General features: G+C 40.0%; 1 protein-coding gene across 1 annotated transcript in view; it reads right to left on the reverse strand.

Moving 5' to 3' along the window:
- The window catches only part of LOC144605695 (septin-2), a 111945-nt gene extending 91027 nt beyond the window's left edge, over positions 1-20918 (reverse strand). The window contains exons 1-4 of the mRNA XM_078421192.1: positions 20789-20918; positions 9529-9577; positions 2293-2392; positions 1244-1330 (exon numbers count right to left, since the gene is read on the reverse strand). Coding sequence (XP_078277318.1) covers positions 1244-1330; positions 2293-2392; positions 9529-9549 — 208 coding nt within the window. The 5' untranslated portion in view covers positions 9550-9577; positions 20789-20918. The remainder of the gene's footprint in view (positions 1-1243; positions 1331-2292; positions 2393-9528; positions 9578-20788) is intronic.
- Positions 20919-23180: the final 2262 nt, after the last annotated feature.

The following is a 23180-nucleotide window of genomic DNA, read 5'->3' on the forward strand; positions in this document are numbered from 1 at the left end:
AACTGGACAACATCGAAATAAATGGAGGTCATTAGAAAATGAGCTTAGAGCCATAATTTATCAGAATTGAGGCAGAATTTTTATACAATTCGATACACATAGCAATCATTTTTCCATGAATCATCACATATTATTCTCATCTAACTCCAACGATTTATTATCTATTAGAGATTTGTGTTCCTTTTTGGAGAAGGGAGTTAGATTTTAAAAGAGATGCAAAGAAAAGGAGTCAAACATAAATATTTAGTTAAACTTGATAGGACCTTGCTATGCCTCAGCTGTGGGATGTTATCAAATTATCTGAGAAAAACAATGATATTTTGGAAAAAGCACATTAACGCCAAACACATGGAGTAGTTTTGATAACCAGTACTATAGCTATCACATTACACTCAACAAAAGGATTTCAGTATGATAGACAGCTCATGAGCCTTGACCTCAAAACACAAACAGAGGACGACATTTTCAGAACAACTATAAACACCAGCTTTGAATGTACTGTAGCTGCAGCTGCAGTTTTTAATTTTTAGTCCCCCTCAATGTACACTTTGCTACTTTCCTTTCCCTAAAGCAGTTAACTATTACTGGATGCAATTTTGTTAGGGCTCAAAGTCACTTAAAAACTTTTTTTTCATTTGAACATAAATTGGGAGTTCCATTGATTATTCAGCCACTTTTGACCCACACACTAAGCCTTTTAGTTTAGAGATACAGCGTGAAAACAGGCCCTTCGGCCCACAAAGTCTGCACTAACCAGCGATCCTCATGCATTAACACTATCCTACACACACTCGGGACAATTTACACGTACCAAGCCAATTAACCTCCAAACCTGTACGTCTTTGGAGTGTGGGAGGAAACCAAAGATCTCAGAGAAAACCACGCGGTCAAGGGGAGAACGAACAAACTCCGTACAGACAACCACCCGTAGTCAGGATCGAACCCGGGTCTCCGGCACTGCAAGCGCTGTAAGGCAGCAACTCTACTGCTACGCCACCATGCTGCCTGCCTTATATCTGTAGCAAACACATTTCAAAATGCATATTTATATGTTTCTTTCTTTGCTATTCCACAAGGCCAATTAAGTTATCTAAACCTTTACCCCAGCATAGATAAACAAATTCAGCAGGTCAGCAATTAAGCATTGCACATTTGTAAATACTATAACCGTTATTGCGGTTGTGATGTCATGTGTACATTACTGATAGTTCATATTTTCAGAAATGTCCCATATTTCATTCACCTGCAGCCCCAGGTACATAGCGTTCAGGGTAGAGGTCAGTCAGGAACAGGCTGTTGATCAATGTAGACTTTCCAAGGCCAGACTCACCTGTGGAATGAGGAATGGAGGAAAATAAAATCATAAGAGTAATGCGATGTGTGGCTAAAGAAGTGTGCACAAACTAAAAATAAATGGATGTACATGGAAACAACTAAAAAACCAATCTTCATGATTCACTTGTTTTGTTTTGTGAAATTTCAATTAACAGGAAATGTTATCGTGATAGATATGTTTTATTTAACCCTGAATGTACAACACTGCCAGGAATAAATGACATCACCCTGACAAACGTTTTGAAAAATTGTCAAATTACACTATGCCATTTATTCAAAGGTCTACGAGTGATTTTCAATTTGTACTCAGAACAAGCTACAAGCAAAAATTGCTAGACAGTTGGAAGAGAGCAGCCCAACAGCTACTAAAACAATCATTAATTTAGTCTTTTAAGCTAACTAGCATTAGATGCAAAAATCAATTTTAAATAAAGTTTTATAAGAATTGATAAACAGTGTGCTACTCATGATCAGATTGTTGTTCAATTATACATGTAAGAGTGTGACATAATTTGGAAGATTATTCACAAATTCACTCAGTCTCCTAATGATATGAACTGACATTCTATTGCAATGCAATTGTGTCATGGAAGATATGAATAAAATTCATTCCGGGGGAAAAAACGGTGACTGCACAAATTACAAAATCTGAAGAGAGCTGGAGAAGTGAAATTGGTTTAATAGCATGTAGATGGCATCCATTCAGGAGCCCACTAATAGAGGACCTAGTTTCTTATGGTGTGAACATGAAGAGGATTAAGAATGACTGGAATGATAGTTATAAACAATTTGAAAGACATAACAAGTCTCCTCTCCTAATAAATGATCATTTATAGATTTAATTTCCAATGTCTACCTTAAAATTTGTTGAACTGAGTATCACAGAATGAAATTTAGTTAACAGGCTTTATAATAGCTCACATCCATATATGTAACCTAAAAGGCAAGAAAACCTACCAACTACCATCAACGTGAATTCAAATCCTTTCTTCACGGACTTCCTATGGACCTGGTTGGGCAGATTTGCAAATCCCACATAACCAGCAACATCTGGAAACTGTCAAGAGAGGAAAGGATTCCAGGGCATGCGATTACTGAAGAAAATTTAATGGAAATCTGTGAAAGATGGACTACATCGCAAGCATTTCTCCATCCATGCACCCTCCTTCATTTCTCACTCACACACATAGACACATGTATACCACTGGCAAGCCACCAAAAACATTCATTCTCCCCGAATTAGATTACCCATTATTGTTTTTAAAATAAAATGGGGGAGTAACTCAGCAGGTCAGGCAGCATCTGTGGAAGGAATGGGAGAGGTGATTGATATTCTCTCCACAGATACTGCCTGACCCACCAAGATACTCCAGCACTTTGTATTTTGCTCAAGATTCCAGTATCTGGTGTTCCTTGTGCCTTCACTGTTTTTAAGATGACCAATGCCGACCTACTGCCATTGCAACCGATTGTGTTGGCGAATGAGCCATTTTCCACTCATCATATTGGACACCATCAACTGCACAAAACTGCAAAAGATTTCCATTCGTGGCATTTGAAACAAACAAATATATATTTCATTATCAGCTAATCATAATCCCAATAAGAAATATCAAACTGCTCGATGGTAGCACTTATTCAATGTCAGTTTGTAGGAGGGGTAAAGAAATTGCAATAATTCAGCTGCCTTCTCTATGGTGCTAGTGCATTATCTTAATATGGGGATGGGAGATGAGCACACGGAGAAGGGGAAAAGAGCAGGGTGACTAGGTTGGTGCAAGATGGTGAGTGAAAAGCTTTTTTCCTTGACATTTAAGAATTTCAACCCACCATTGGGTTATGTGTAGGAAAGAACTGCAGATGCTGGTTTAAATCGAAGGTAGGCACAAAATGTTGGAGCAACTCAGCAGGTCAGGCAGCATCTCTGGAGAGAAGGAATGGGTGACGTTTCGGGTCAAGACCCTTCTTCAAACTGAACCATTGGGTTATGTTGAAAGTTTCCCAAGCCTTCAGCTAGGGTAGCTTACAACCCAAAAGTATGAACAATAAATTTTCCAATTTCAAGTTATACGACCATCCCCAACCTCACTTCACTTTTTCCTGCCCCCTTGGTGCACACGCTCTCACCATTTCCCACCCAGTGATCCTGCTTCTTCCCTCTCCTCTGTATACTCATTTCCCATGTCCAAATCCCATATTTGCTTTTTATTCTCATCTCGTTGCTCTCCACCTTGTCCCCTTCCATCCATATCCCTCCATCCGGCTTTATATTTCACACCTCCCCTTCTTTCCTTATCTGACACCATTTTATCTTCTTTTTACCTCTAGCCTGTCACCAACTAAATAATTCTGCTAATCACACCCCCTTACCAAGTATTCGCTCTCACTTGCTAGGCTTTCCTAATCCACACAGAATTCCCATCCCGCTACATCAGTCTTAGGGACAGTACCAACCCGAAACGCCGTCTGTCAACGCCGCGGGGGAGCTGCAATGCAGAGATCACGTGGGCGTCTGTGGGCTAAAAAAAACTGTTTATATAAGTGCGAGTGTACGCAAGGCATCCATTATGTATGTTGGGGAGTGCCTGTACTCAAATATTCCACAGATAAAGATCTTAGATACTGAACAAATATATGATGAAAATTGTGTCAAATAGCTTGTAAGAAATGTTTGGCAAAAAAACCAAAATGACTATATTTCACTTTATTCCATTTCCCCCAGAAAAAAATGTAAAATAAGCAGGCAGCTCCATAAATAACTTCACAATGCCTGGCAAGTATGAATCCCATATCGAACAATTTGACCATTGATAATTTGACCATTTGTAAATAAGCTATACTGATGCATCGAAGTCTAATTGGTAAACCCTGTAGTTTGAAACTAACCAGACTAATTTGTCAAATCATAAATCTCACACCTAGATTAAAATAACACGCTAGATAACAAAGCAACATATTCATCAACTCAACCAGGGCAGTCAATGGGAAAGAGAAGGTGGCATAACCATCAGTGAAATAATGATCTTCATTTAATCATTTTGCTAAGTCATAAATATAAAGAAAATACAAATCTAGGTGGTGAAGGCATACTATAGGAAACTATAGAAGGGCTGTACATGAAGAAAAGTAGTCCCAGTATCATAAATTCACTGGACCCATTCTTCCCACTCCACCAAACCACCATCCCCACAACCTTTGAATAATTCTTTCTGGACACAGGAGATAATCATCAGTTTAGGTCATGACCCAAATTCCTCCACTCAAGCCACTATAAACTACAGTAAACATGCATAGTACCTACGTTTATAATAGTTTACCATGAAACTGCAACATTTAAACACTGCTGCCATTTATATGACACATTTTTTTACTTTAACAACTTTAGATTGTTAAGGTATGAGGTACAAACAAACAGAGTGCCACAACCTCTTGCAGAAATCCATCTGGTTTGGTCAGGCTGGTTTCCTGTTCACCGTATGCCAGTAAAAGTCTGCCATCACAACTTCAGGACTTTGGTGATTCCACACTATTGGATATTGTATCTGAACAGTAGTTTTACAGTATTTCAGAATTGATTTAAAGATAATACAAGAAACAAAACTTCATGAGTTCAAGGCATGCGCGGGAAATGGGGACCCATTGATCTAGATGCCAAGCCATTTGTACTTCAGAGCATTTAGAAGATTAAAGTTTTACTGCTGTACAAATTTGTCAACCACTATACACAGTATTACTAAATTATGTGTTCTCAAATTAATAGTTATTTTAAGATAGACACAAAAAGTGGGTCTCGACCCAAAACGTCGCCCATTCTTTCTCTCCAGAGATGCCACCCGTCCCGCTGAGTTACTCCAGCTTTTTGTGTTTATCTTCGGTTTAAACCAGCATCTGCAGTTCCTTCTTACACATAGTTATTTTAACTGGACAGGTATTTGAATAAGCAAGGAATTATGCAGGCAAATTGGATCAGTATAGGTAGGCACAATAGCCAGCTGAAATGCAGTGGGCCAAAGAGCCAAAGTTATTTCCTTGCTATACAAATCTATTCAAATAATTTTTATTCCCCTACTAGACCAAGTGGACCCGTTGGGCCCAAACCTCTCCTGCATTGGTGCAGCACCCTCTCCTCCCCCCTCCTCCTCCCTCCTCCTCCTCCTCTCCTCTCCCCCTCCCCCTCCACCCCCTCTCCCTCCACCCCCTCTCCCTCCACGCCTCTACCCCTCCCCCTCCTCTACTCCTCCCCTCCCCCTGCCCCCTCCCCCACTTCCCCTCCCCACCCACTCCATCCCCCTCAACCCCCCTTGTCCTCCCTCCTCCCACCTCCCTCCCTCGGAGATAGATTTAAAATTTTAGATGTGAATAACAAAAAATATAACACCAATTTCAATGAAACTTCTTCCATTAGCACCAAAGGGATGACGGTGAGTAAGGTGGGCCTAAAATTGTCATGCTATTGTGTACCGTTTTGGCTGTAGTTCAGGAACAAACAAACAAACGAGTTTTAGTATGTAGATGGTCCAATTTCTTCGCAGTCACTGCCTGACCCACTGAGTGCCTCCTGCACTTCGGTTTTTTGCTCAAGATTTCAGCATCTACAGTTTCTTGTGTCACCACTAAAGATTTTTTTGTTATTTTGTATTGAGGAATTAATGCCTTTAATCTGTAAATCTTTTTCCAATAATTTTTACAGGTTATTGGCCAAGTCATATGAAATAGTGTCACCAGCTAAGATGTTGTATGCTGGGATTTGCTTGAGTTTTTTAAATTAAAATATTATTCATAATCCTTCACTTTTACCATTATTGACAGATTCAAAATGATTCAGAACTTGTTTACAGAATTGCCATTGTTAAGGGTATGACTGAGTGAGACACAGGATAACTGAAGGATTGGAAACATAATACCCTTTTGTCTATAAAAAGGAGAAAAGAAAAAACCTAGTAATTATAGATAAATCATCGTTGGTAATTGGAAAGGTTCCCGGAGAATAAACTGACAAACATTTTAACCAGCACAATCTATTAAAGAAGCAGCATGGATTTGAATGTGTTTATTGATGTTTTGAAATGAAATTATCATATATTAAATTTGTTAAAACTAAAACCCAGGGATAAAGATGGACAAATATTGCCATGGATAGGAAATACATTGTGAAAGAATGGTGCTTTTCAGTCTGAAGGATGGCAAACAGTCCTGTTCCCAGGATTCGTTGATGTTTATGACTTACACGGGTGTCCTCTGCACAATATATTAACACGATAACACAAAACCTGGAAGTGCGTTAAAACAATGAAGACACCAGTCATATACTTCAAGGAGTGCAAGAAAGACACAGAATGTTTTTGTAAAAATCTGTCTTAAATCATCCTGCCACCAACAAAGAATTCATGGAATTCAAGGTTTCTTGCCACTTATGAAAGAACACAAATCAAATTAAATTTATGCAGAAAAAAGTCAATTTGGACCCAGCTGGACTACTGTATCCAATTATAGTGTCAAAGCAATAATTAGACACTTCAGCCCAATTGCTTATGCTGACCAAGATGTCCCGTCTAAGCTAGTCCCCTTTGTTTGGGCCATATCATTCTAAAGTCTCATATGCAAATGATTTTTAAATGCCACCATTAGTGTTACTGCCTCAACTACTTCCTTTGGCAGCTCATTCCACATGTCCACCACACTCTCTGTGAATAAGTTGCCCCTCAGGTTCCCATTAAATCCTTTCCCCCTTTAAACCTAGTTCTTGATTCCCCTATCCTGGGAAAAAGATTGTTCATTCATCCTACCTGTTACCTTGTAAACTTTCTCTGTCTTGTTTCCATCTTAATGCCTTTGTTCGTATAGCAAGGTAATCAAAATTGAACACAATACCCTGTGTGACTTCACCAAAGGTTTGTACAACTGCAACATAACATCCCAACTTCTATACCAATTCCCTGACTGATTCCCCTACCCTTGGAAAAAGACTGTGCATTCATCCTACCTGGTACCTTGCAAACCTTCACTGTATTGTTTACGTTTTAATGCCATCTTTCGTATGGCAAGGTGATCAAAATTGAACACAATTTTGATTTCACCAAAGGTTTGGGCAACTGTAACATAACATCCCAACTTCTATACCAATCCCTTGACTGATGATGACAAGTGTGCCAAAAGCCTTCTTCACCACCTTACTACCCGAGATGCCATTTTCAGGCAACAATGTATTTGTACTCTAAGATCCTTCTGCTCTACCACATTCCCCAAGGCCCTACCATTCACTGTGAATGCCCTGTCCTGGTTTGCATTCCCAACATGCAATACCTCCCATTTACCCGATTTAAACTCCATTTGGCATTCCTCAGCCCACTTGCCCAGCTGATCAAGATGCCGCTGTAATTCTTCATAACCATCCTCACTGTTTACAATACTACCTATTTTAGTGTAATCTGCAAACTTACTAATTATGCCTTGTATGTTCCCATGCAAATTTTTGGTATAGATAACAAACAGCAATAGGCCCAGCAAAAACCCAAGGTACACCAGAAGTCACACACCTCGAAAAGCAAACTTTTACCACCACCCTTTCCTATCAGTAAACCGATTCTGTATCCAGTTTCCCCATTCCAGAAAAGTGCTGGAAGGTAGGCTCGTTCACTGCTGTTAATTGGGCAAACAATGGGAATCAGGAAGGAAGTTGTTGACCATGTGGGAGGGATTAATTTATTGGAAATAAATGGAGGAATGCGATTGATGCGAATGCTCTAATAGTGGCCTCCTCCTTGCGAGAAAAATGGAAAACATGACTTACAACTATATCCTCCTGTGTAATTGAGTCATAACACACTTTTGGCAACAGCAGGAATTTTTTTCATTACCCTATGCAATACACGAAACCATACACTTTCAATTTTCATTACAGTGCATACTTCATGTGCTGGTATGATCTGCTCTTCAAGCAGAATGCTACCACTGCACAGAAAGTTTTACCCGCTAAATTGCTTCTCTAGTCTCACATTGCACTGTTAAAGCTGAACCCAACTTCCACACAAATTCCATACAAATGTATTTGTATCTCCAGGGAGTTAGAAAAAGTTTGCATCAGCATTCTGGTGAAAGAAAAGGCACAGTCCATTGTAATGCTTGCATGCACAATACAAGGAACAAAAGTTGCCACAACATACCAAATGTACATCACTAAATACCAGATTTTTTGAACCATGCCCCACCGCCCCCCACCCCCCCCCCCCCCCCTTCCTCCAAGTACTGCTTCAATTTTTGGTTTTGGCAAACCTTATCTCATTGTTATCTTCACATATTTTACTTTTAATAGTTTGGTAAGCCCAAATTCACCACTGTTTTACAACTATTTTTTTGCCAAGTAGGGCATAGATAACAAAGAATATATATAAAATTGAAAATATACAGGAAATCTGGATTCAAGTTTGAGCAATCACTGCACTCAATGAACTGGTCTCATACTACTAAATAACTAGTTGCAAATACTAGATCAGTTCCAGCGAGCTAACTCAAATACTTAATAGTTGTAACAATCCCTTCCCTGGTAAGGAATTTCATTTACATCTGGAATTATGAGGTGATCCAAGTTATTCACATCATTTATATGTACCAGTTGACTGGAAGGTAAATCAAATGGAAAATACATACAGATCTGAAATTGAGAGTTCAATATTCATCAGATCCTGCCAAGTTAATTGCTATTGAATTAATTACTCTAACTACCAGTAACTTTCCATGTAAGTTAGAATTGGTACACAAATTCCTATCTCCTCAAAGCAAATGTTCAATGATCGGATCACCCATCTCCCCTTCCTCACTCATCTCCAACAAATATATTCCTCAACCATGAGAAAAAGTGCACATCCTTTCTTCTGTTTATGTGCAATGATTACTGAGTCTGAACAATGGTTATTTAATGCCTCACCATTCATACAAGCTAACACCTATGAATAATTATGAACACATAAAGCTCAGAACTTGCAATAAACACACACACAAAACACACACACACACACACACACACACACACACACAGTATAAATCTGCAACCATCATACAGCAATATCTTTCAGGAATGTCCATATCAAAAGTTATTTTAAATAAACAGAATAATTTCAAGTAATGTTAGACGCCACTACTAGACTATTCCAGTAATCGAATGCTATCATATGGCCACCCAATTAAGTTACTCACCTTTGCCTTTTCTGTTGACATACTGATGTTTGACTTCACAGCTCACAACCTAAAGAAAAAAAATACATCCATGCCATTAACAATACAGCTCAGCAACCTCAACATTATTAGCACAGAACACTCAAAGAAATGGTCATGTAAGCCATCCAATTCACCAGAAGCTGTTGTTCTTCAGGCAAATGCATTCCCAAGGCAAAACTAATTAGAGTCACAAATAGAACCACATTGTCATCACATGTTAATTTTGGAAAAGATAAATAAACTTTCCTCAAAAAGTATTAGTATATATTCTGGGAGCAAGAACAAAATTATGGTGCAAAATCTGGGAGAAGTTATATCATCGCTGTACCAGAATAGGTAATAAGAAAGCCATTTTCCTCACTAAAGATTTAGCAGCAGAGTTCAAACTTGGCTTTGTGACTTAACTACATTCACTAAATACACATTGCACAAATGCTTCCAGACAACTTGTTGGTAGTTCAGGTATTTAACTGTTAAATCTTCAAACAGATCAAAGACTACTGATAATAAAATTCAGTCTGACCACTCAAATGCAATATTTTATGTAACACTTCACATTCATTCTCATCATCTCTGAAACAATGATATGATGGATATAAAAGATCAAAAGCGTGAGGAAAATAGAACATTCTCTCCTACCCAAATTGAGTGATCAGAATCAGAACAAGAGATTATCCTGACCCTGAATTCCCAAGTACACACCCTTTGTAAAAGGTAATAAGCACTTCTATCAAGAGAGGTTGAAAAATCAGTTCTCACATTCAAGAAATTCAGGAACACAACAAGTGATGACAATAAGGTTCGTTCTTCAATGCCAGAAACAATCAGATTTTTTTTTCATAACTAGAAAGTCTTTAGCAACTCTTTTTCTAAAGGTTTACCATCTTTTATTAATTAATCTTAATCAAAACGTCATTTCAGTTAACATCATGCGTGCCTCTGTACAATACAAGTCAGTCACCTTGTCTTTTTGCTCATTGCCCTCCCTTCTTTTACTACAAGTCTGTACTTGCTCCTATACCTTTCGTTCGTAAGACACTAATGTTCTACATTTATCATGTACCTAAATTACCAAATTTTTGCCGATTTATTCATTCTAGATCATTTAGCATTTTAGTGAGATAATAAGGTAGTGTTTCCTTCCATTCTTTGCAGCCAGGCCCACTTTAAGCTGAATTATGGGGAAAATTAACACAAACTCAAGATACTGAAATTGATTAATTTAACTTTAAATTTAGTGAATATATCTTCTGGTGCACCAGAAAGTTTTCAGATATTCTTTATTACACTGAGCAATCGGCTGCATCAGGAGACACCTGTGGCATATCCAAGATTAATAATGCACAGAGGATTCTGGAGTTTTCAGAACTACTGACCTGTACAAAGCTATTTCAAGACTGGCTCAATGATACAAACATCCAAGTATTCCCATGTTTCAGACACTTAAAGATTCCTTCATTCCTGACACAGCTGCTCAGTTGATCTGAATCCCGCTGGCTCACTCATATAATCAGTGCAAAAAGATAAAACTCTACAGTATCTGGATTCTGAATTTCTTGCCAGACTAATGAAACTTATCAGAAAGAAAATACTATCACAGCTCTAAGCCTAAAAAAAGCAGTTTGATGAAATTAGATGGTAGCTGCACAAAAAAAAGGTTTCTAGGGGGTAAGATTCCACGATCCTTATAAATGTATGCATGAGATCAAAATAAAATATATCAAAGTACCTTACTCTGGCAGTACCTACCTACTCAGTTCAATTTCCTTATGAATGAAGATAATAACAGTTACAGGACTTGACCAGTATATCATTACAACAGCGAAATTATCCCCAAAAATATGTACTTATAGCATAACCATATTTAATTGACAAATTATTTTTCTATGTAACTCTTTGACTGTAGAGATTTCAAAGGCAGAACTTTTATAGCAGAACATTAATTGGTGGCACTCCACTGCCAAATGGAGGGAGAGCATGATTACTCACACAGCCTTCATTCAGTTGTAAGCTCTTCCACGTTACCACATGTAATCCTCCTAAACTTGAGTCACATCACTTGAGTAACATCACTGCACTACCATGGCTAATGAAAACTGGATTGTCTCGCTAAACCTCTATGGTCTTCCAGGGACCCTAGGCACCCTTCCAGGTCAGAAAGAGATTCATGTGCACCTCCTGATTAGTCCACCACACTCAGAATAGCCACCGTTACATCAGCGAAACCAAGCCTAGACTATGCGACCGTTTCACAAAACACTTGCTCTCGGTCCACCAAGGCCTGCTGGATCTCCCGGTTGCCAACCATTTTATCTCCCCTTTCCAATGCCATACCAACCTTTCTGTCCTGGACCTCCTCCATTATCAGAATGAGGCCACACGCATACTGGAGGAACAGCACCTCATATTCTGCTTGGGAAGCTTACCATCCAACTGAATGAACATTGAACTATCAATTTTGAGTATCACACCCTCTTTTTCTCCCTCCCCACTGTTTTCTGTGCACCCTCACCCCACCTGGTGCACACCCATTTCTCCTACTCTCCCTCCACACCTCCCTCCCTCTGCTTTTACATTTCACTCATCTTCTTCCTGTTGACACCCTTTTCATCTCTCGTCCACCTGTCTGCAAATCGAAAACCTCCCATAATTGTCTCTAATTACTTGTCAGACCTTGTCCTGTCCTCTGCTCTTTTTTCAGCTTTCTCTCCGCTACTACAATCAGTCTGAAGAGTTCCAACTGGAAAAATCACCTATCCATTCCCTCCAGAGATTCTGCCCCACTGAGTTACTCCATCACTTTGTATTTTTCCTTAAAGGTAGCCCAAACTTTGTAGGGAGCTTTACACGTTGCCCAAGGAATCTTTCCTAAACACATTTGACAAATTCTACCCCGCTCTAAACTCTTGGCACTATGACTGTCCCAGTCTACATTGAGAAATTTAAAATCTCCTACTATGACAACCCTATTGGTTTTTCAGCTGTCTGCAATATCCTGGCATATCTGTTCTTCAAATTCCTGTTAATGATTTGGAGGCTTATAGTACAATCCCAACAAATTATTTCTCAGTTCCACCGAAAGAGCATTACTGAATGATAGTTCATTAATGTCATCTTGGACTACTGCCAAAAGGTTCTGCTTAATCAATAAAGCGATTCCTCCGAAAGATAGACACAAAGTGCTGGAGTAACTCAGCGGGTCAGACAGCATCTCTGGAGATAAGGAATAGGTGACGTTTCGGGTCGAGACCCTTCTTCAGACTATTCCCTTCTTCAGTAATTCCTCCTCCACCCCACCCACCTATGCTCCCCTACCTGGATCATCTCAAACCTGAAACAATGTTACCAGTCCTGCCTCACCCTTAGCCAGGTTTCCATAATGAGAATAATGTCCCAGTCGCACAACCTATCCACACTCTGAGTTTGACGGTCTTACCTGTCAGACCTCTAGCACTAAACAAATACGATTTAATCCAACTGATTTTCCTCGCTGTGTTAATAACCAGATAATGGGAATTGGTGTCATTAATTAAGAGACAAAGGTTGGTCAAGACACTGACAAAATTCACATATTCTCATTCAAATAGTAATTTGGATCACTTAATTTGGCTTAGCAAAACAAACGTTGCCAGTGCTTAATATCTTTACCAACAGATGTTGCGGCCCATTGAACCTCACCCAGCCGTTGGCTTAATCACTCAAAGCCTGAACTGATTATCTGGAGACAAGATTTCAAGTTCCTCCACAACAAAACACCATATCCTAATATGGCAACGTTGCTTCCACCTCAATCACCCTTTCAAAGTCTGCCTCGCAAACCTAACATAAATAGAACACATGAATTAGGAGTAGGCTATTCAGCCCCTCGTACCCATTCTGCCATTCAATAAGATCACAGTTGATCTTTTACTTCCATCCCACTTTCCTACATTAATTCCGTTTGGCTCAATCACTTTAACACCCAAAAATCGATTGATCACCATCATGAAAATACTTAACAGCATAATTAACCTACCTGATATATCCAAACTTTCCACCTGTTATTAGTGAGAATGTCAGTGACAATAGTGGTAAGAATGTCCACAATCTTAAGGGTGACTACCTTCACTTTGAGGATTGTGTACATTCTGTTATACACCGATCAGCCAAAACATTATGACCACTGACAGGTGAAGTGAATAACATTGGTTATCTTGTTACAATGGCACCTGTTAAGGGGTGGAATATATTAGGCAGCAAGTGAACAGTCAGTTCTTGAAGTTGATGTGTTGGATGCAGGAGAAATGGGCAGGAGGAAAGACCTGAGCGGCTTTGACAAGGGCCAAATTGTTATGGCCAGACGACTGGGTCAGAGCATCTCTGAAATGGCAAGGCTTGTGGGGTGCTCCCGGTCAGCAGTGGTACCTACTGACAGTGGTCCGAGGAGGGACAAACCACAACCAGCGACAGGGTGTTTTGGTGCCCAAGGCTCATCGATGCGCAAGGACAACGAAGGCTATCCCGTCCAGACTGAACCAACTGTGGGAAGATGACAAGCCGGTGGAGGGAGTGTGATGCTCTGGGCAATGATCTACTAGGAAAACCTGGGTCCGGCCATTCATGTGGACATCAATTTGACACGTGTTACCTACCTAAACATCGTTGCAGACCAGGTACACCCCTTCATGGCAATGGTATTCCCTGATGGCAGTGGCCTCTTTCAGCAGGATAATGTGCCCTGCCACACTGCACACATTGTTGGGGAATGGTTTGAGGAACATGATGAAGTGTTCACAGTGTTGCCCTGGCCTCCAAATTTTCCAGATCTCAATCCGAGTGAGCATCTGTGGGAAGATCGACAAGTCCGATCCACGGCGGCTCCACCTCACAACTTACAGGACTTGAAGGATCTGCTGCTAATGTTTTGGTGACAGATACCACAGGACACCTTCAGGGGTCTTATAGAGTCCATGCCTCGGCGGGTCGGCACTGTTTTGGCGGCACACGGAGGTCCAACATCATATTAGGCAGGTGGTCATAATGTGTTGGCTGAAAGTGTATGGTTCTCACTTTGTGCCATAATAGGCCAGATTTGGAAAAGCTCCATCAACCCAAAATATGACAATTATGAGGGGCTGTGGTCCTTCACAAATTATTATCAAGCTAAAGGACAAGAACTGTGTAATATGGGACATAAAGGCTCCAAACCCATATACAATATTAACCCAAGCATGGACACAAGAGCCAAATTCTAGATGTGACATAAAAGTGACTACCGTTGAATGTGACCAGGGGTGGCATCAGGAATCCTCATCAAATTGAAATTCATGAGCATTGATGGAAAACGTACATACATCTGGGACATATATATATATAACTTAAACGGTAGAAGTCAATCACTGCAAAAGGTTTCTGAGGGAAGATCATGGGCCCAGCTACCTTCTATTGCTTCATCAATATCTTCCGTCATTATAAGAAGAAATTACTTTTGCTGATGATTACTAAATATTCAAATCCAAGGATTGTTTGGGGTTAGCATCGCTTTGTGCTTGAGAAATTATGTCTCACAAATTTGAACGGGTGTTTTAAAATGACCAAGAGGATTGACATGCTGCAGATGTTGTCTACATTGACATATGGGATCCAGAGTGAGTAGCCAATGAAAACACAATTGGCTTGATGATAGGTGTCGATGGTTCAGAGTTAGCCAGTCAGAGTTTCACAGCATGGAAATAGGTCTTTCAGGTAAACTCGCCCAGTTAATCCCAATTTCCCGCGTTTTGCACATATCCCTCTATGACTTTCCTTTCCATGAACATCACCCGCTAATAAGTATGTGTCAGACCATGTATTCATAAGGTCGGCATAGGAGCAGAATTAGGCCATTTGGCCCATCAAGTCTACTCTGCCATTCAATCAAGGCTGATCTATCGTTCCCTCTGAACCTCATTCTCCTGCCTTCTTCCCATAAATTTTCACACCCTTACTAATCAAGAACCTGTCATTCCCCACTTTAAAAATACCCAAGGACTTGGTCTCCACAAGCATCTGTGGCAATGAATTCCAGATTCACCACCTTCTGACAAAAGATATTCCTCCTTATCTCCTTTGTAAAGGTACATCCTTTTATTCTGAGGCTATGACCTTTGATCCTAGGAGTGTCCCCTGATTCTATTATGGTCTGGTTGCCTAGTATTACTGATAATTTATTGTGTTATTGATTGTATATTTTTTGTTATTGCGTTAGTGGGCCAGTAAAGCTGCAGTAACATAAGAATTTCATTGCTCCATTCCGAGGGCATATGATTATTAAACGCATTTCACTCTTGACTTGCACATAACAAATCCTTATCATTAGTACCCAATTACTACACAATATTTTACACGTTTCCTAATTTATGTCTATGGTGAGAACTTCGGAGGTAAGACTAAATATTTATTTCTAAGGTTACCTTTTTCTTTTCACAGCAGCAACATTTTCCAGCACAGTTGTTATTTCTAAAAGTGTTCTTTTTTAATATTGTGCTGTTGATATATTTTCCCATTTTAATGGAATAATAATTTATAAATAAATAATTAATGGTATGGATACATTTGTTCTATCAGGATATCTTTAAAACTGAAAAGGGACAGCAGTTATAAGAACTAAACAAATGTGGTTTTGCTTTGTTAAAAAGAAAGGTTCAGTACTTCAAACGTTCTGCACAAATGAAAGGAAGGTCACATTCTCAGCTCTGCTGTGGAATGCAGATTAAGCATGGAGCAGAAGTAACAAATCAGAGAGACTGGATTTATCATGGCATGTCAGAGAATGCAAAAAGGTTAGGGACAGGCACGCTTAAAATGGAGTAGGAAATAAAGTTGGACAATACCATATATAGAAGAAACATAATGATGGGAATGGACAGTTATATTCTCAGATCAAAGGTATCACAAAATGCTGGAGTAACTCAGCAGGTCAGGCAGCATCTTGGAGAAGGAATGGGTGACGTTTCAGGTTGAGACCCTTCTTCAGACTGAAGAACTCTCAGACATCAGTACTACCCCACCCCACCCCACCACCCCCCACCCCTTCCCATCCTTACAATTGAAACAGAACAGGCACTTCATAAAGATCCAGCTGATGTTGCATTTTATTCACTCAATCCTCCCATCAATTGGGGGTCCTTGCGCACTATGCTTTGATTTCAAATTGGTTTATATATAGCAAACATTTCAACATGGAAGTCCCATTAACAGGTCCATATATGGTAATTCTAGTCAAAGTATAAAATTATGCTTCCTAATTGGGTTTTCTGTCCCCTATTTACAACTTTAAGCCTTACACCAGAGTTGAACAAGTCTGGTATTTGTGAATCCTACTTGCCTTCTATGGAATGCTTCTAAGTAATGAGATTGGAAGACAACAGAAATTCCTGCTCCAGCAAATTCCCAACAACATGTTCACAATTTGAACAGGCCTAAACTATTAGTCTTTGTACAGAATGCAAGTGAACACAAATCATACAAAGGCACGTTTTTTTTAAAGTACAAAAATAATTCAAGATGAACTAATAATCACTTGAATATGCATTGTACAAATCTGGATTCACCAAACTAATGGGATCAGATTCTGGAGAGATCTAACAAGTACAAGAACAACACATTCCTCTGCAAAAATAATATGCTAGAAATAATGCTTACATCAACTCAAATGCCATTGACACTGGATTGAAAAGTAAACCTAGGATGCTTCGACTAACCACCATCTCATGAGTGTACACTTGGCATCAGGATTGATTACAGGACAGGTTGGATGTTGGTATCTGTTCACTCGATGGACCAAGAGAAAGGTAAAATAAGAATTATATTAATTATTATCTACAAGTGCATGTTTGCCATCCACCATGGAACAATATGCACCAACTAGAATCACCCGAGGCAGGGTTCTGGAGAGCTAGTCACCGAGCTAAAACTACAACGACATTACAAGAAATTGACAATAAACAAAACTCTGCTGTGATCAAATTGCTGCAAAAGATACCATTATCCACTTAATACAACTATATCCCGCTTTTGTCCCATCCAGACAACGCTTTGAAAACAATAATGCAATATAAATAAAATTAAATTACACATAAAGAATGCAATTTAGAGAAAAAGGAGGACACAAATGGTTATTGTCCTGCATTAATTGCATATCTTTCATGAGATGGTAGTCCTTTTTTGTTAGTTCTTTATCTTGATCAGAAAACAACAAGGTTTCACGTCATTCATCCAGCAAATAAAGAGAATTAAGTGAATAGAGAATTACGGGTATTGATTTCTACGAACTGTTTGTAAAAAAATATTTCAATTTCTAATATGAGAAACCACAGAATAAAAACATGAAACCAGTCACATCTGAACCATTCTGAGGCATTTAAATGTTTACATTACCTATCCAGTAAAAACTACTGATGATAACATATTTTATTTCTTGCCCAATGAATATTTGGCAAAAATGATTAATATTTGATTGATTATATCTAATAGCCATTTAGTATCACACAATTTAATCTACTGAAAGACAGGAACAAATACACTATTATTATATTTTAAGGTTATATGCAATTGTTTCTCCATACTACTACTGTATCTCTCCGTAGATCATCAAATAACATTCAAACAGATTATTTCATTTCACAAAACTCAAATTAATTTATTGGACTGGAGTGAATGTCAGGTGCATTCAGCTCAAAGGTCGATGAGATAACGTGTTTGAACTTGACAGAGATAGTATCAAAAGGCAAGGCTTGGTTGGCCCCCGATTTCACCTCTCCTTGGAAGGGAAATGTATAATTGACCAAAAATGATAGGATGTGCCATTGCAGGAAAGATGTGGAGGATTTGGAGAGAGTGCACAAGAGATTAACTTGGAAGCTGACTGGATTAGTCAGAAAAAGACACAAAGTGCTGGAGTAACTCATCAGGTCAGGCAGTATCTCCGGGGGGACGTGGATATGTGACATTTCAGGTCCAGATCCTCCTACAGACCAATTGGGGAGGGGGAGGGGGTGGATGCGCAGAAAGATTAATAATGAGAGATTGGACAAACTTGTGTCCACTGGGAAAGGCTGAGCGGAGACCTGATAGAAGTTTATAGAATTATGAGAAGCATAGAGGGTAGACAGCAGAAGTTTTTTATTGCAGGGTGGAAATGTCAAATACCAGAGGGCACAGCTACAAGATTAACATTGTTAAACACAGAGAGTAGTGGGTGCCTGAAATGCACTGCCAATGGGGTGCATTTCATCTTTTGATCTTTCAAAGGCTTTTAGATAAGCACATAAATACACATGGAATGGAGGGATATGGAGTACATGCAGATAGATGGGGTTGGTTTTAGTAAGCATCAATAAACAATAGACAATAGGTGCAAGAGTAGGCCATTCGGCCCTTCGAGCCAGCACCACCATTCAATGTGATTATGGCTGATCATTCTCAATCAGTACCCCGTTCCTGCCTTCTCCCCATACCCCCTGACTCCGCTATCCTTAAGAGCTCTATCTAGCTCTCTTTTGAATGTATTCAGAGAATTGGCCTCCACTGCTTTCTGAGGCAGTGAATTCCACAGATTTACAACTCTGGCTGAAAAAGTTTTTCCTCATCTCCGTTCTAAATGGCCCACCCCTTATTCTTAAACTGTGGTCCCTGGTTCTGGACTCCCCCAACATTGGGAACATGTTTCCTGCCTCTAACGCGTCCAACCCCTTAATGATCTTATATGTTTCGATAAGATCCCCTCTCATCCTTCTAAATTCCAGTGTATACAAGCCTAGCTGCTCCAGTCTTTCAACATACAACAGTCCCGCCATTCTGGGAATTCACCTAGTAAACCTACGCTGCACGCCCTCAATAGCAAGAATATCCTTCCTCAAATTTGGAGACCAAAACTGCACACAGTACTCCAGGTGCGGTCTCACTAGGGCCCTATACAACTGCAGAACGACCTCTTTGCTCCTATACTCATCTCCTCTTGTTATGAAGGCCAACATTCCATTGGCTTTCTTCACTGCTTGCTGTACCTCCATGCTTCCTTTCAGTGACTGATGCACTAGGACACCCAGATCTCGTTGTACGTCCCCTTGTCCTAACTTGACACCATTCAGATAATAATCTGCCTTCTTATTCTTACCACCAAAGTGGATAACCTCACACTTATTCACATTAAACTGCATCATACTCAGCACAGTCATTGTGGTCTGAACGTCCTGTTCTTGTGTTGTAATCTTCCTTGTTCTTAAGTATAGAAATGGGGGATGGAAGAAATAGGACTGAATTTATTTATAGCAAAGCATATTGACTCTGAAATTAGATAGAGAATCAAGAACAATGGAGGTCCACACGATCATGTGTAATCTGTGCATTAATTAGGGTTTAAATTGTATAACCTTAATTTAGAAAGTTGCCAGAGAATGTTTCAAGGGAGAAAATGTTCCTTGAAGTACAAAAAGTGTGAAATGAGATTATTCTTGAGGTGGGGGACCCGAGTATCTGATTGTGTACTTTCACCTCCAGGCAATCTTTCTACCTACAAAATAAATCTTGCACTTTCAAACTACTACACTTTATATGAAACACATTGGAGATCAGTGATGTTAAAAGTGTGTGATGAGCACCAGCTTGAATGCAGTTATTGAATGGTATGAAGCTCTTTTCATGTTTAAAGGCATTTTCATCATGCAGAACTCATTTCAATTGAGGAATATTTTAATTGAGGAATATTTGAATCAGTACTGAACGTGAAGAGTGCTTGGTACCAGATCAGTTAATGATATCTGATGTGTTCAGGTGGACTGCGAGCTTCAGGAAGTTATGTCCAACCATCAGACAGTAGCACAGCAATTATGGTGACCCAGGAAGAGAACACTGGAACGGAACACCACACCGATGATTCTTTAGAATACAATAAATTGATAGAAACGATCCAATGACCCTTTGGACCAGATAAGCCTGTAACCAGATAGTTGTGCTAATGACATAACCGTGCAGTGATAAAGAATATTCAATGGAATTTCCTTTTTTTTTCCTGTTATGTTTGTTTTTATTCCTTTCCTTGGTTTGATTTCTCCTTTCAATCGGACACTCCACCAGTGTCTCTCCACCCCACCCCACACCCCTCCAATCCCCCTCTCAAGCGGATTTTCATTTTATCTCTGTCTTCGGCAGCCCGAATGACAGATACTCGGTAACCCCGCTTCCAACAGCTACTCTGGAGCCGCTACTCCATACTACTTACCCAAAGCTATCTTGTATCTCCAACTCTCTCCCTCTGCATAACCCGTTCCCTCAGGCCTCACACGAATTAATCGTTGCCGCTCGCCTGGAGACAACTAACACTATCCCATAAGGCAGCGCGCCTGTAGCTCCTCCGATATCCCGCCAACCACCGCGGCAGGATTCATCCAGTATCCCGGCAGCCCGTGTGGCTTCTTGAGGTATATTTACGTCACGTTGCAGGTTATAGATTGTATTTTCCGCATTGGTTGCATTATTAGTTCGACATTTGAGCTGAATCGCTGCCCTTCGTCAGTTTCATTGACAATAAGAAGGTTTCTACTGCAGGAGTGAAATCTAAGAGTTGTTCCTGTCCTTCCCAAAGGATCACTGTGCTACCGGTTCCCTACAGCGTGTGTCAAATATCTTAGAGTTGTCAGGAAGGTGAGAGGAATAGAATATTTAAAATGTGTTTCTGTATATTGTTTTCAGCACGCTGTATTATTCTTTAATAAAACAGAGAAGGTGACACGTTCTTTGACTGGCTGAGTGACATTGTGAATTTTAGGGAACCATTCTGTATTACATTTTATTCCTGAAGAAAGAGGTAACCAATTTCTTCTGGTTCTGGTGAGAAACCATCCAGAAACTGACATTCTGCTTGGAGGCTCTCTCGGCCCACCCAGCCCTCGGCTGGAATTATCCCAAACTAGACCAAGTGGACCCGTTGGGGAGCCGAAGTCCCCCCCCCCCTCCGCCCCCTCCCCCCACTCCATCCCCTTCAACCCCCCACATCCTCCCTCCCTCCACCCCCCTCCCTCCCTCCCTAAGAGATAGATTTAAACTTTAAATTGTGAATAACTTAAAAAATATAACACTGATTTCAATGAAACTTCTTCCATTAGCACCAAAGGGTGAGTAAGGTGGGCCTAAAATTGTTGTGCTATCGTGTACCGTTTTGGTTGTAGTTCAGGAACAAACAAACAAACGAGAGTTTTAGTGTATAGATGGCTTCCCCTGACAATATTTGCATTTGTCTTCAGATGTCACCCATGTTGGCCACTCATCATTAGAGCCCTGCACAGCAATTTAAATTTGTCGCGTTTACATGTCCTTAATGCTCTGGATGAATACTTGTGTTGCCTACAATGACATTTTGTGGGAAGGTTGGGTGCTACCTGACCTCCACTGCAAATGCCTCTACCCACCAACTGTGATTGGTTTGGCCCCCACAGGATGAGTTTGATTTCCTACCATGAGCTCTGCTACTCTTGTCACATTTCCCAAAGTGTTCATGCTCTGGGTGACAAAGAACAATCCTTGGATGAAGATAGACACAAAAAACTGGAGTAACTCAGCAGGAGAAGCAGCATCTCTGGAGAGAGACATTTAGGGTCGAGACCCAGTCTCTATCTTCGGTTTAAACCAGCATCTGCAGTTCCTTTTTACACAACTCTTCGATGAAGGTGGGTAAGAATGTAAAAATGGATGGAGTGCAGCAGATGCCATTGCCACTTTGTGTTTATGTGTAGCAATATATGTGTTGATGAACAACATATCCTAACTCTTGAGATACAAGGAAGTGCAGATGCTGATTTGCAAGAAAGACAAAGTACTGGAGTAACTCAGCAGGTCAGGCAGCATGGATAAGTGACATTTCAGATCGGGACTCATTCTTCAGGCATATCTCTTGTTATGGCAGGTACAATGGAATCACAAAGGCAGCTTAGCCCTGTACGGAGTCTGTATGTTCTCCCGGTGACTGCATGGATTTTCTCTGGGTGCTCTAGTTTCCTCCCACACTCGAGATGTACAGGTTTGGAGATTAGTTGGCTTGTATAAATTGTGAATTGTCCCTAGTGTACAGGATAATGCTAGTGTACAGGGTGATTGCTGGTCGGCCCAGACTCGATGGACCACAGCATCTGTTTCCACAATGTATGTCTAAAATAAAGTCTAAATGCTTTAAAAATAAAGTATATAATTTTGAAAACCATTGCACTCTTTTAATGAGGACTCAGAGCTTAGCAATGATATGGTGAAAATGAAAAAGATGGCTTGGGTAGAATCATGTACAGTAGTCAACAGAATTTGCTATAGAATGCAGCATGTCATTCTGGGATTCTCCATCCAGAGAACCTGGCATGACATTTTGTATAGTCCGATTGTCAGCAGCATAGAAACAGGCCCTTTGTCCCACCAAGTCCATGTCAATCATCAGCACACATTTACACCAATCCCATTGTATTCCCTCCACTTTCTCATCAACTACCCACAAATTCTACCAGTCACCTACAGTCAAAATTCTGTCTAAACATGATATTAGCCACACTACTAAACAACCTTTTGAATACAGATTTCTGCATCACTATAAGAGAAACCTGGCACAGTGAAGACAAGACAAGATGGTTCAC

The sequence above is a fragment of the Rhinoraja longicauda genome, chromosome 25 (assembly GCF_053455715.1).
Source record: "Rhinoraja longicauda isolate Sanriku21f chromosome 25, sRhiLon1.1, whole genome shotgun sequence".
Classification (NCBI taxonomy): Eukaryota; Metazoa; Chordata; class Chondrichthyes; order Rajiformes; family Arhynchobatidae; genus Rhinoraja; species Rhinoraja longicauda.